General features: G+C 42.3%; 1 protein-coding gene across 1 annotated transcript in view; it reads left to right on the forward strand.

Annotated features, from left to right (window-relative positions):
• Window positions 1-6,979, forward strand: part of ESAM (endothelial cell adhesion molecule) — a 73,863-nt gene extending 66,884 nt beyond the window's left edge. The window contains exons 5-7 of the mRNA XM_034421894.3: window positions 790-912; window positions 2,047-2,185; window positions 3,115-6,979. Coding sequence (XP_034277785.1) covers window positions 790-912; window positions 2,047-2,185; window positions 3,115-3,586 — 734 coding nt within the window. The 3' untranslated portion in view covers window positions 3,587-6,979. The remainder of the gene's footprint in view (window positions 1-789; window positions 913-2,046; window positions 2,186-3,114) is intronic.
• Window positions 6,980-13,806: the final 6,827 nt, after the last annotated feature.

Raw genomic sequence — 13,806 nt, forward strand, 5'->3', positions numbered from 1 at the left:
TCTTGAGTAGCCACAAAACTAGCATATGTAGTTGAATTAAACATTCTGTTTTCTTCTGAAACTTTTCTTTTCTTGGATTTATCCATGGTTGGCCTACTGAGGGTTGAAAAGCTCAATAAATCACGTGCCAGTGGGTGTCGCACATTGGCGGTGGTGATGCATATTTTGAGTGACAGGGAGCCGCAGCAGAGGGGTGAAAGAGCCACATGAGACTCCAGAGCCGCAGGTTGCTGACCTCTGACTTAGATGCAAATTCTATTTTTATTATTAGTCATATTTCTATGCCGCCCACTCTCCGAGGACTCTGGGTGGCTTACACCAAAGACAGTTACACCAAAGACAGTATACTAAATAGCATATTGCCCCAACAATCTGGGTCCTCATTTTACCCACCTCGGAAGGATGGAAGGCTGAGTCAACCTTGAGCCGGTGAGATTTGATCCGCTGATCTGCTGAACTAGCAGTCAGCTGAAGTAGCTGCAGTACTGCACTCTAACCACTATGCCACCTCGGCTCTTTCAAATTCTACCTGGGTTTCTCAACCTTGGCAATCTGGAGACGTGTGGACTTCAACTCCCAGCATTCCCCAGCCAGCATGGGACTCTGGGAGCTGAAGTCCACATGTCTTCAGGTTGCCAAGGTTGGGAAACACTGTTCTACACCCTGGCTTAGTGTAATGGGAAAACTTGATTTAGGTGCTCAGCCAGGTCACTGAGGGAAAGTTAATGGGGTCCTCTTGAAATGCAGTTCTGTTCATCTGAAACTTGCTTGGCATTTTTTTCCCCCCAGATACAAAGAAGGGGATGCTGACATTGACCAATCTTACTATCGAGATGTCAGGGGTGTATCTCTGCAATGCCTCCAGCTTAGCTGGCCATTCCAACTGCACCCTCAATCTGGAAGTACATCCACGTGAGTCTCTTTGACAGCCCAAGGTCTCCCTCTATTCTGCTTCCATTTAGATGGGAACTCTTAGGAGCAAGAGAAGGTTGAAATAAATAAAAATATCACCATTGCAATCAGTTATATCCTTAAGAACAGTCTCCCATTTCCATTTGAAATAAACACCTTTGGTATCAAATTTTAGGAAAATTAGTGTTTCCTTGGCTACTCTCTGACTGCTCTTTAGAAAGCCAGATCCAGAAGAGGAAACTCAAATACTTTGGCCACCTAATGAGAAGGAAGGACTCACTGGAGAAGAGCCTAATGCTGGGAACGATTGAGGGCAAAAGAAGAATGGGACGACAGAGAACGAGGTGGCTGGATGTGGTCACTGAAGCAGTCGGCATGAGCTTAAATGGTCTCCGGGGGATGGTAGAGGACAGGAAGGCCGGGAGGAACGTTGTCCATGGGGTTGCAATGAGTCGGACATGACTTCACAACTACAACAACAAAATTGCTACTGTACTGAAGGTGTCCACCTAGCTAGGAATTTGTAGTGATGACTGTTCCATCTAGATTAAAAGATGCTGTTCATATTCCTGGTAGAAATGTCCATCATTCTAACAGTCTATTCATGCATCAGCAGCCAAGGTGAAGTAGTGATCAGGGCATCCTTTCTCAACCTGCCTGCTCTCCAGGTTTCTGCAACAGGAATATGAGCTTCCACTCCCAGAATTCCCCAGCCAGGATTGCTAAAAATTGTCGGTGCTGGTCCACCAAGAGCATTTAGGACAGAGAAAACCCAAGGAGAACCATCTCATTTGTCCATGAAATGATTGGAGCAGTCAATATTTCCCAGTCAAATCTATTTCACAGTTGTTTATGATAACTATTGGAAGACTAGTTCTGTGTAGCCTTTTTGGAAGTAGGATTAATATCAATGATATATAAATCATCCTAAATGTTCACACAGAGATTGGATCCAAAATCAGTTGTGTTTGATGTGAAGAGGTTAAAGGGATTTTAATTAGGATTAAGTAGACCCAAATGTTTAGAGAGGCAGGAGATTGGGAAAGGCCGAGATAGATAGAATTGCTGAAATCTTTTTCCCATCTCCATTAAAAAAAACACAAAACATCCTCACTGTTGTGGCTCCTTTTGCAGCATTCAATACAGCAGTGGTTGCTGGTGCAGTCGTGGGGACCCTCATTGGACTTGGCCTGATCATATTTTTTACACTTCAGATGTTTATCTACCGAAAGAAAAAGAAGGAAGCCCAAGAGGATATAGCCAATGAAATCAAGTAAGTAACGTAGAACATCTGGCACTGCTAATAGCAGAGTTAGGAAAGAGTGTCCACCATATGTTGTTGGATTCAAAGTCCATCAGTCTGACTCTCTCTATAGCCAATGACCAGGAATGGTAGGAATTGCCCCCTGAAGCATCTGGAAGAAATGTTAGACATTGTGTTTGAATCATCTTCAGTATTTCTTGTTAACTGTGTAGTCCTTGGTGCTCTCAGGGTTTGGCTGTTTTCTTCCACATGTTTCATTGGCCAACTAGGTAACATCAGTGCTGTGCCAGATAGCACTGATAATGTTACCCACTTGGGTGATGAAATGTCTGCAAGAAAACAGCCAAGCTCAGAGAGCACAAAGGACCTCAGAGTTCAACCTGAGCTACAAATATTCCCTTCTCTTGGTTCTTTCTGACTAGTTTCAACAAGAAAACACTTTGTGTTGGTAAGATCACTGTATAACAGTGGAATGGTTAAATGTGGTTGTGGGTTCTTTTTCTCTGAGGAGGCCCCTGTCATGGATGATTGAATTAGTTTTGTAATAAACAGATAGGAGTATAAGTCTTTGCAAGGCAAAACCCATTTAGATACTCTATTTGATGGAAAACACAGTGTAAACCAGGGCTCTCCAACCTTGGCAACTTTAAGCCTGGAGAACTTCAACTCCCAGAATTCCCCAGCCAGCTGGCTGGGGAATTCTGGGAGTTGAAGTCTGCCAGGCTTAAAGCTTTGCTGACTGGGGAATTCTGGTAGCTGAAGTCCGTCAGGCTTAAAGTTGCCAAGGTTGGAGACCCCTGTTTTAAATTTTGAATTTTGAAGATTTTGAAAAGATTTAAAATATAAAAATCATAGATCAGTATGGAAATGGAATATTGGAAAATAACTTCATTGACCCCTATTTTTCCTTCCATTTATTACTTCCTTTCCCACTGCAGGGAAGATGCTGTAGCTCCCAAGACCCTCTCCTGGGTGAAAAATTCCTCCACGGATGGACTCTCCAAAAATGGAACGTTGTCATCCATGAACACAACTCGGGATCACAAATCCTATACTGTCCGGGCCCCCTCGGACACGGCCTCCATCACCACTGCTGCAGGAAGCATGGTGGGCTTCAAGGCCCCTTTCACCAACCCCAGAAATGGGACCCTCACACCAACACCCAGCCTTTCCAGCCAATCGCTGCCCCTCTATTTTCCACCAGTGATCAACGGGGTCCAGTGCCATCATGCCAATGTGCCCATCCACAGGAATAACCTCCACCGGACAAACAGGGCTCAGCCACAGGCCCCCCAGCATCAGGAGCCCCCCGTCCCCACTGCTCAAGGCTTAACGGCCTCCACATTGAATCGCATGGGAGCAGTGCCTGTCATGGTGCCTGCTCAAAGCCAGGCAGGATCTTTGGTGTAAATGTGCTGTAACTCCATAGCTCTCCGTGCGGCTATCGGTTTGACTCATCACAAGCACTGTCGAGAGACAGGTGCGCATTGTGCTGCTTCGCCAGCCTGTCTGCGGAGGTCCAGGGTCTGTGTTTGGGGTGGTTCTTGGATTTGTTCTTCATGTGACCAAATGTCAAGACTTTGCCATAAGTGAGACCTTATCGGGACTTCTGAAAAGGACTTTTTTATTTTTATTTTTGGTAACCAGAAGAGCTTCTGTTTATCTGTCCAGGCTTATTCTTCCTCGTGCACCAGGCCCATTCCATCTCCTCTGGGAATCTACCTAACAGAGACTAGGTTTAACTGGATAAAAACATGTTTGTTCTCTAACATAACTCTTAATGTTGAGGAAGAGAAGCAAGCTGTGGTTTACTGTTGTGGCTTAGAATAAGAGAAGGAGGTAGATCTGAAGCCTGTAAGCAAAATGGGTCATTCTATCTTCCCCACTACTTTTCAAGAGGTAGCTCACACAATGGGAAACCCTTCAGACACTTAGGAAGAGAAGGTAAAGATAATTGAAACCTACCTGACTCCATGTCAAAAGTCTACACATTAGAGAAATCTGCACAAATCACAAAAGTGATAGAATCTCAGCTGCCACCTTCCACTCCCTCCATGCAGACAATGTTTTCCAGCAATAGGTAGAGCTGAAGCCAAGGTGGAGGTGTGACTTCCTAGCTTATCATTCCTGTCTCCTTCTTCCATCTCCCCAAAAGAAACTAAAGGACAGTTCAGTCTCACTGCTGGTTGATCTGATGGCCATAAGCAGTTCTTGGTGTCACTTCAAAGGTAATTAATTCATAAACCCTTCAATTGCCTCTTGAGACGCCTGGTTTTAGATCACCACAGTATGTTAGAGGTGTGCAACTTTTTGAAGACACAAACTTCCGTATGTATGAAGAGGCCACCATATATTACATTTGAAGAAAATGCCATTTTAATTGAATTAATGGAATATCAATGGTGTGAGGAATGAATTCATGCAATTATCCTTAAAACGACAGTTTGTTACTTATGAAGGCCCATCCAAGACTTTGGAGATTCACCTGCACTTGTTGGGCACTAAATTAGGTAGTATCAATGCCCCCTGAAATAATTTTAGTACAAAATAAATGCAGCCTTATTCAAGAGGTTATCTTTTACAATGGATACAACTAGCTGTGTAATATCCTTTTTCCTGAAAATGGTATCCTAGATTATTTAATTTGGGAGCCTTATGGACAAGATGAATTTAGCTCAGGATGGAACTATTTGGAGAGACAAGTGCCATGAAGTTGTTAAGGCTGTATCATAAGTGCAAAAAGAGATCAAGGTATTGATGTTCACCTGAAGAGGCTTGGAAATGGTTTTTGATAGGAATAAGTTAAATGGAATATATGAAACAGACAATAATTTGGCAGATGCTCAAGTTTTTACACTTGGTGGTTTTGAAACTGAAAAGTGGATGCCACTTTTAAAAAGTATAAATCTAAACGGTAGCTTTGCAACAGAAATTCGTTTTTATAGGACCGTAAAATGCTTTCCTAAGGTAACATTTCATATTAATCCAAGCTAATCATATAATTCAGCATTGTCAGATGGCACAGTCCTTATGAAGCTGGTGACACACAGATCTGTAGAGGTTCTAGATTAGATCTTTCACTCTTGTGCTGAAAATTTGGGGAGGGGGTTTTCTTTTGTTTCATAGCATCCCTACAAGCCCACTTTTTGAAGTAGTGGTCCTCTTTCAGTTAATGTAGGGTATAACTCCTGGAAATACAGATGTAGAATATGCTTTTCAGAAAGTGTTCACAAGGCAAGTTGAGAAAGGATTCTGCTGATTTAATGTACAGGTAGTCCTTGATTTATGACCACAGTTGGGACTGGAACATCAGTTGCTAAGTGAGGAATTGTTAAGTGAATCTCACCCAATTTTTTGCCATGGTTGTTAAGGAGAACCTCCTTGATTATTAAGTAAATCATGCAATTGTTTATTGTTAAGTGAATCTGGCTTCCCCCATTGACTTTACTTGTTGGAAGGCACCTGGGAAAGTAACAAATGCAGATCACATGACCCTGAGATTCAGCAACTGTCATAAATATATGCTGGTTGCCAAGCACCCCAGTTTTGATCACATGACCATGGGGATGCTGCAACGGTTGTGTCAGGACCAGTTACAAGTCACTTTTTTCAGTGCCATTGTAACTTTGAATAGTCACCAAAAAAGGTTGAAAATCAAGAACTACTTGCCATCATCCATGTAGCTTTATTACCAGCAACACAAGATTCATTTAGAATTGCTTTTCTCTAGGGCGATGGTTGGTCTAGGACAGGGATGGGCAATTATGGCCCTTTTATGACTTGTGGACTGCAACTCCCAGAATTCCTGAGCCAGCCATGTTAGCTCAGGAATTCTGGGAATTGAAGTCCATAAGTCATAAAAGGGCCATAAATTGCCAACCTCTGGTCTAGGATATAGCTGTGGTTTTCTCTGCAAGTCTACCTTGTATTCTCTGGAGGTATCGCTCACCCAAACAAAGCCAGCCAGTTGCTCTAAATCAGAGTGTCCAACCTTGGCAATAAGACTTGCAGACTTCAAATCCCAGAATTCCCCAGCCAGCCATTAAAGTTACCAAGCTTGGGCATCCCTGCTCTAAATGAGTTAGGCTGTTCTCTTCTAGGCATCTGTTTTGGCTCCAAAACCTATTAGTTTTTTTAAATAAATGGAACCCCTTTTATGACCGTGGTTAGGGGTTGATTCTGGAAAATATGCTTTTATTCCGATTTGTGTCCTACTGTTCCTTAGTGAACCACATAGGAACTCTACTTAGATATTCTGCATTAGTATTTTTGAAACTTGGCAACTTTAAAATGTGTGAACTTCAACTCTCAGAATCGTCAGCATGTCAGTTTGAAAATGCTTCTCTACCTGCTCTCTTGCAGTTAAGGCCAAATACTGCCTCAGGTCTATCAAAATATGACATCTTCCATAACTCTTAAGAACATGACTTGTAATATTATAGAGCAACTTTCTACCAGGCCTCTTAAATGGACTGTTTAAAGGACACCTTTTGCATCTTAATATATATTGTGCAATTATGTTTATTCAACGGACAAATTCCTATATTTCTTTTTCTTTTCTTTTTTTTTATAAATGTAGATGGAGTAAATAATTTATACTTCTAGATATTAACAGGTCTGTGAATCTGGACTGGAGTCCTCTAATCATTTTCATGCTAGCTATTTTTATTTTTCAATGGCAATAAGATCCTTCTGTTGTGTGGGAAGGGTAGGGATACACTGAAGTATTTTTATGTACAGTTTTGAAATGTATTGTTTTTCATAAACAATCATTAAAAGTATTTGTTTTTATATCAAGTAAAACCAACTGTGGAAAGGCAGTTTGCATGGGACTTGTCTATGTGTGCGTGGAAAGGGGACGGCATTGAAACGCACTTTGCCCAACTTTCCTGAACTAAAATTCCAGATTTCTTGTTTTCTTTTTACAACAGGGACTGAAATGATAAACAATATAGGAACGAAGAACAAAAGCAAATAGAAACACAAGGTTAAAAAGAAATAAAGTAAACAGCCCTAAACAAAAATCAATTAAAATAAGGATTGTCTTCGAAAGTTGTGGCTGTTCCATCACTAGATGCTTTCAAGAAGAAACTGGACTACCATTTGTCTGGAATGGTATAGGGTCTCCTGCTTGAGCAGAGGGCTGGACTAGAAGACCTCCAAGGTCCCTTCCAACTCTGTTATTCTGTTAAACAAGAAAAAAATGCTGCATTCTCAAAACAAAATTTGCTATTGGTGGATTCCATGCATTGCAAAATATAGTACAGCTAACTTAAGGCACTGATTTAACCCAGGATACTAGATGGGCTAAAGTTATTTGAGAAAGGCGGTTGCAGTGTTCTAATGAACTTATCTGGAAAATTGTTTGCTTGGGTGTAGAACAGTGGCGTTTGTTTCTTCCAGTAGCTGTTAATGATTTCCCAGAGTGATGTTTGTATTTCTTTTCTAGAAGGAAGCCATGTCATTGACTATACATACATGCCTGTATTTAAAGCCCAGCTAGATCAGCCTTGAGCCCTTCTGAAATCAATTGGTATATGAAGACTTGACACATTGATTTTCAGATCCATGGAAATGGGTGATAATTAAATACAGGATAAGGGTTGTTGGTTTTTTACTGCATTTTATACAGATTTAGCTGGCCATCTTATAACAAACTCTGGTCGACTCTCAATCAAAAATTAAAACATAAAAACATATATAAACACATATAAACAAAAACTTGGTGCCAATCAAAATTCTAATGTGCAATTATCTAGTCTTCTGGTGCTTGGGAAAGTCAAATCTTCAAAGCCTCATGGAAGGTTAAAAGGGTGGAGGCTGGCTGAATGTTCCATAGGGCAGAGGCTGTCATGGAAGAGGCCACAGGAAAGGTAGGCTTCCTAGCCCCCATTCAATGGCAATATTTAGCAGAAGGAACTAGGAATGTTTGCCCACCCTTTCTGACCCTGTAGGACAGGTAGATGTTCTTTCGGGAAAGGCAGTCTCGCAGATAACCTAGTCATATAGGACTTTAGACACACAAATGCAAATACAATGTCAACATTCCAATTACAAACCCAATTAAAGCAAGCACAATCTCTTAATGCAAAACTTCATTGAGTACATCATTTTGGCACAGATGAAAGCAAAACCAGATCCGGCTGTTTCCCGCACAACCTCATATAATCAAAGTAAAAATGCTCCCTTCCACTATTAGATCAGGTCAAATTGTCCAATTGAGTCTCATCGTATTGTTATGAGAAAGTCTTTTGGCTCTGCCAAACACCTGCTGAAGTATCCTTGGTTCTCCTGGCTGTCTTCTTGATGTCTGGAGCTTACATTTCATCACCCCCTTCCCTCCCCCCTAGTTTGTTGGCAAGCTGAGAAGCAATAATGGTTGTAACAGCAAAAGCGCACTTTGAAACTTGACAGGTGGACCCTCCCTAAAACATAGGAGATACCTGGAAAACAACAATTGGATATTATTATCATTTACTTTGAACTCCTCCCTGGAGGGACCCTGGCTTCTGAGGGTACTTTGCATTGAATCTGCCTATTAAGTGGTTTGCCTTAATATTATGGGCTTTGCTCCACCTTGCCTCTGAAATTGGGTAGCCTTTCCATTGCACCAAGTATTTCGGCTTTCCTTTATGGTGTCTAGAATCTAAGATTTGTTTAACCTCATAGTGTCTTTCACCCCCACTATAATTGAGCCTGGGAAACCTTTTCCAACTGGCCTTAAGTTAGAGTCCTGGGCTGATTTCAGCAAATTGCAATGGAATACTGGCTACACTTTTCCCAATATCTTGGGCAATTTTAATTCTACAGTGACTGGGTTGATCACCTTCACTATGGGCAGGGCCGGATTTAGATGAAAAGAGGCCCTAGGCTATTCCACTTATGAGGCCCTTTCACCAGTGGTGGGATTCAATTTTTTTAACAACAGGTTCTGTGGGCGTGGCTTAGTTGGGGGTTTGGCTTGGCAATCATGTGACTGGGTGGGCGTGGCTAGCTGGTCACGTGACTGTGTAGGCGTGGGTAGCTCGTCATGTGACCGGGTGGCCGTGGCTATGTGCATAGGGACTACTCAGAGGGCTGAAAAAAGTCATTTCTGACTGGGCCTCGCACTTTTGACCGGTCCTCACACTTATGACCATCCTCACATTTATGCCCGTGCAGCTTTCTTAACAACCATGTCACTCATTTCACAACTGCTTCTCTTCACCATGGTGACAAGATAGGGCAAAAACGTAAAATGTGAGGACAGTGGTAAGTTCGAGGACTGGTCAAAAGTGCGAGGACCAGTCAAAAATAACTTTTTCAGCCCTCTGAGTAGTCCATATGCACAAAAGGACTACCCAGAGGGCTGAAAAAAGTGATTTCTGACTGGGCCTCGCACTTTTGACTGGTCTTCGCACTTATGACTGGTCATCATTTATGCCCATTGTAGCATTCTTAACAACCATGTCACTCATTTCACAACTGCTTCTCTTCACCATGGTGACAAGATAGGGCAAAAACGTAAAATGTGAGGACAGTGGTAAGTTCGAGGACTGGTCAAAAGTGCAAGGACCAGTCAAAAATAACTTTTTCAGCCCTCTGAGTAGTCCATATGCATTAAAGGATACAGCAATAGAGAGGGATGAAGGAATGGAAATTAGAGTAGGAGTGAGGGTAAGAGAGGGAGGAAGAGAGGAGGAGAAGGAGAAAGGAAGAGGAAGTAGGGAGGAGAAGAAGAGGGGGAGGAAGAGAAAGTAAGAAGTAAAGAAAAGAGAGAGGTGGTAGGTTTGAGGAGAAAGATTGCTGTACAATAAAAAAGATGAAAGGGAAGAAAGCCAACCCCAAACAAATATAAAGATATTAAGATAAAGAATGAATTGTTAAACTTTAAAGAATAAAAGAGAACAAATATGAATAAATAACAATAATTAGAAACACACATACAAACATACAATGTATTTTCTTTGAACAGAGTATTTGGCCGGTTCACAAATTTAAACAGTGTTTAGTCATTTCAATTAAATTTACAGTTTCTATATTTCCTTTTTGCCATATTTATTCCTCATCTATTTTTGTAAAAAAAACAATATTACCCTTCATCCTCATCTCTAATCTTAATCAAATTCAATTTTTCCCTTCTATTCTATATTATACCCCTTCCCATTGTCATCTATTTTTATATCCATCCTCACATTGGTTAATTATGTAATATTAGTTGTTTAATATAAATTCAACATTTTAATATAAATCAATTAGATATATAACTACCTTTTTTGTATATTAATCAATATGAACATGAATATTCCAATTATTTCCATGCAATCCAATTTCTTACAAATCAATTAATTATATTTACCAATAATAATAAACCAAATGATTTCCCCCATATATTCCTCCAAATCACAACTTAACCATTTCTGCTTTCAGAAATATACAATTAATAGTATCTCAATTATTACAATTCCCTAGTTAAATAGAACTTTTTTTCTTTTGTGTTTTAAAATCCTGAACTCTCCTCTTTTCCCCTAAATTTCCCATTGTTTGCACCTACCTTTTTTGGTGAGGAAAAAGAAAAGAATTCTGCCTGCCTAATTTTCCAACCTTGCAGCAACAACAAAGCAGTTTCAGTTTCGTTTCTCAGCATAGCTAGGGGGAAAAAAATCAGCACTCTTTGCAAGGAAGCAGAACAGCCCTGAGCAAAACAGCTGAGACAAATCAGCTGAGAGCCGGGAGGCCAATTAGCCTATGCTGAAGCTCCGTGGGCCAATAAAATTACAAAAAAAACACCGAAGCCTTTGTTAAATTGCTGGCTCCCCCGCCCCTCGCCCACCACTATTTATTGGCAATAAATAGTGGTGCGGAGGGGAGGGGCAAGCAAACAATTTAACAAAGGGTTCAGCTGCACCACTGGCTCTGGGGCGGCCCTTTGAAGCCACGCGGCAAGAATTTGAAGTTTTTTTTTCCTCTAGCCATCGGAGGCAGCAATAGATTGGGAGTGGGTGGGGTAAGCGAACGGCCGGCGATCCAACAGAGCAGAGAGTGAGGGTGAGTGAAGGCGTGGAAGCTGCTTTCTCCATCCTGCTCTCTTGCGTCCGGCAGCCCACGTGGATCCCAGGCAGCGGAACTCAGGCTAGGGAAGGGGTGGGCAATTGTGGCTCTTTTACAACCTGTGGACTTCAACTCCCAGAATTCCTGAGACAGCCAAGCTGACTCAGGAATTCTAGAAGCTGAAGTCCACAGGTTGTAAAAGAGCCACAATTGCCCACCCCTGGCTACGGTAGGCTGGCGCCACGCGGGTGGGAGGCGAGGGGCGGGGCGAGCCAGCAATTTAACAAAGGGTTCGGCCGAGCCCCCTAGAACCCCCAGAATCCCACCACTGTGTAGGCCCCTCTTGATCTTGAGGCCCTAGGTTGAAGCCTAGTTAGCCTATAGGAAAATCCAGCCCTGACTATGGGGAAGGGTCCTATGTACTTAGGACCCAGTTTCCTGCTAGGTAGCCTCAGCTTTAAGTATTTCGTGGACAGGTACATTTTGTCTCCTATGTGGAACTCCCCTTGGAGAGTCCAGTTTTTATTGGCTTGCTTTTTCTGACTCTCCATTGCTTTACCTAGAGGTTTTTTGACGTTTCCCCATGCATTTTGGATAGAATTTACCCACTCCGTTAGGGATACTGATGAGGGAGGTTCTTTTGGGTACTCTAGCATAGGTATGAATTCCACCCCTGTAGTTATTTTAAAAGGGGTGAGTCCAGTGCTACTATGCACTGCATTGTTGTATGCAACTTCAGCAAATGGCAGGAGTTCTGCCCAATCTGATTGCTGATAGTTGACATAGCAACATAGGTATTGCTCCACCATTGCATTAGCTCATTCTGAGGCTCCATTCATGCTCAGATGGAATGCAGTACTGAGCCCCTGGGAGAACCCTATTAGCATTATGAATTCCCACCATAATTTGGCCATAAATTGGACCCCTCTATCTGAGATGATGCATTTTGGCACTCCATGCAGTCGATTGAAGTACCGATTGAAGTACTGGGCCCACCATACCTGCTTTGGGGAGAGCTTGTGAGGGCTGGGTGCTTTTGTGCGCTCAAGTCCTCCTCTCTTGTCCTCTGCTGGTTTGGCTCATTCCACTTCCTTTTTGGAGGGCCGTGCCCCTTCCCCATCATTGCTACACATCTCTCTCCCTCGCCCCAATGCACAATGGGTTTCCACTTGGTAAGTCAGGCTAACCCCAATATCATGGCTTCTGCCATTTTTGGGGCAACCACGAAGCAAATGGTCTCTTTGTGGATTCCTAACTTTAGGTGCACTGGTTCTGTTAGGTAGGAGGTGGGCAAGCCTTCAACAATGCAGCCATCAGCCCAGTTCCATGGGTTGGCATAGCTTTCTCACTTGCAGTCCTCAACGTCCACACTATCTTCAGGCTGACTAAACATCGGGTGCACCCTGAGTCTATTAGGGCTTTTATGACCCTGTTCGCCCCCGAGTGGCGTACTACAATCTCCACTTGGACCAACAGGGGAGTGTTGGTCTCACTCGGTTTTAATTTTGTCAACATTCCAACTGACAAACCCAACCCAAGCAAGCACGGCTGAGATGATCCAATCTCTTAATGCAAAACTTTATTGAGTACATCATTTCAGTACAGATGAAGGCAAAACCAGATCCGGCTGTTTCCCATGCAACCTCACATAATCAAAGTATAGATTCTCCCTCCCCCTATTAAACCAGGTCACATTGTCCAATTGAGTCTCATCATATTGTTATGAGAAAGTCTTTTGGCTCTGCCAAACACCTGCTGAAGTATCCTTGGTTCTCCTGGCTGTCTTCTTGATGTCTGGAGCTTACATTTTATCACCCCCTTCCCTCCCCCCTAGTTTGTTGGCAAGCTGAGAAGCAATAATGGTTGTAACAGCAAAAGCGCACTTTGAAACTTGACAGGTGGACCCTCCCTAAAACATAGGAGATACCTGGAAAACAACAATTGGATATTATTATCATTTACTGGGTAGCCTTTCCATTGCACCAAGTATTTTGCCTTTCCTTTATAGTGTCTAGAATCTAAGATTTGTTTAACCTCATAGTGTCTTTCACCCCCACTATAATTGAGCCTGGGAAACCTTTTCCAACTGGCCTTAAGTTAGAGTCCTGGGCTGATTTCAGCAAATTGCAATGGAATACTGGCTACACTTTTCCCAATATCTTGGGCAATTTTAATTCTACAGTGACTGGGTTGATCCATCCCCCCAGTTCATTGGCAAGCTGAGAAGTGATAATGGTTGCAACAGCAAAAACACACTTCAAAACTTGACATACAATACAAAAAGATGCAGTGACCACTGGAAAACCGCAGGACAAAAACCAACATTATTTGCACTTGAGTTTTGAATATAGAGGCCAGATAAGGAAGGAACAAGAGGAACAAGAGGAAAAATGCTAGTTATGAGAAGCAGTTCTGAGCAGCAGTGAGTGCAAGGTATGAGAAGGCACACTGGGTTAGCCTTCCATATCACAAGAAGCTTTGTGGTGTAGCGTGATTCAGCCTGGCCATAATTGTTTGCTCTCACTTACCTACAAGATAAAGAACAGTTTTACTTGGTCTCAGTTGAGTTTCAGTTCTCCTAAGAAAGTCATCGTGTGTTA

This window comes from Pantherophis guttatus, chromosome 9, assembly GCF_059756535.1.
Source record: "Pantherophis guttatus breed Tessera chromosome 9, ASM5975653v1, whole genome shotgun sequence".
In the NCBI taxonomy this organism is placed as follows: domain Eukaryota; kingdom Metazoa; phylum Chordata; class Lepidosauria; order Squamata; family Colubridae; genus Pantherophis; species Pantherophis guttatus.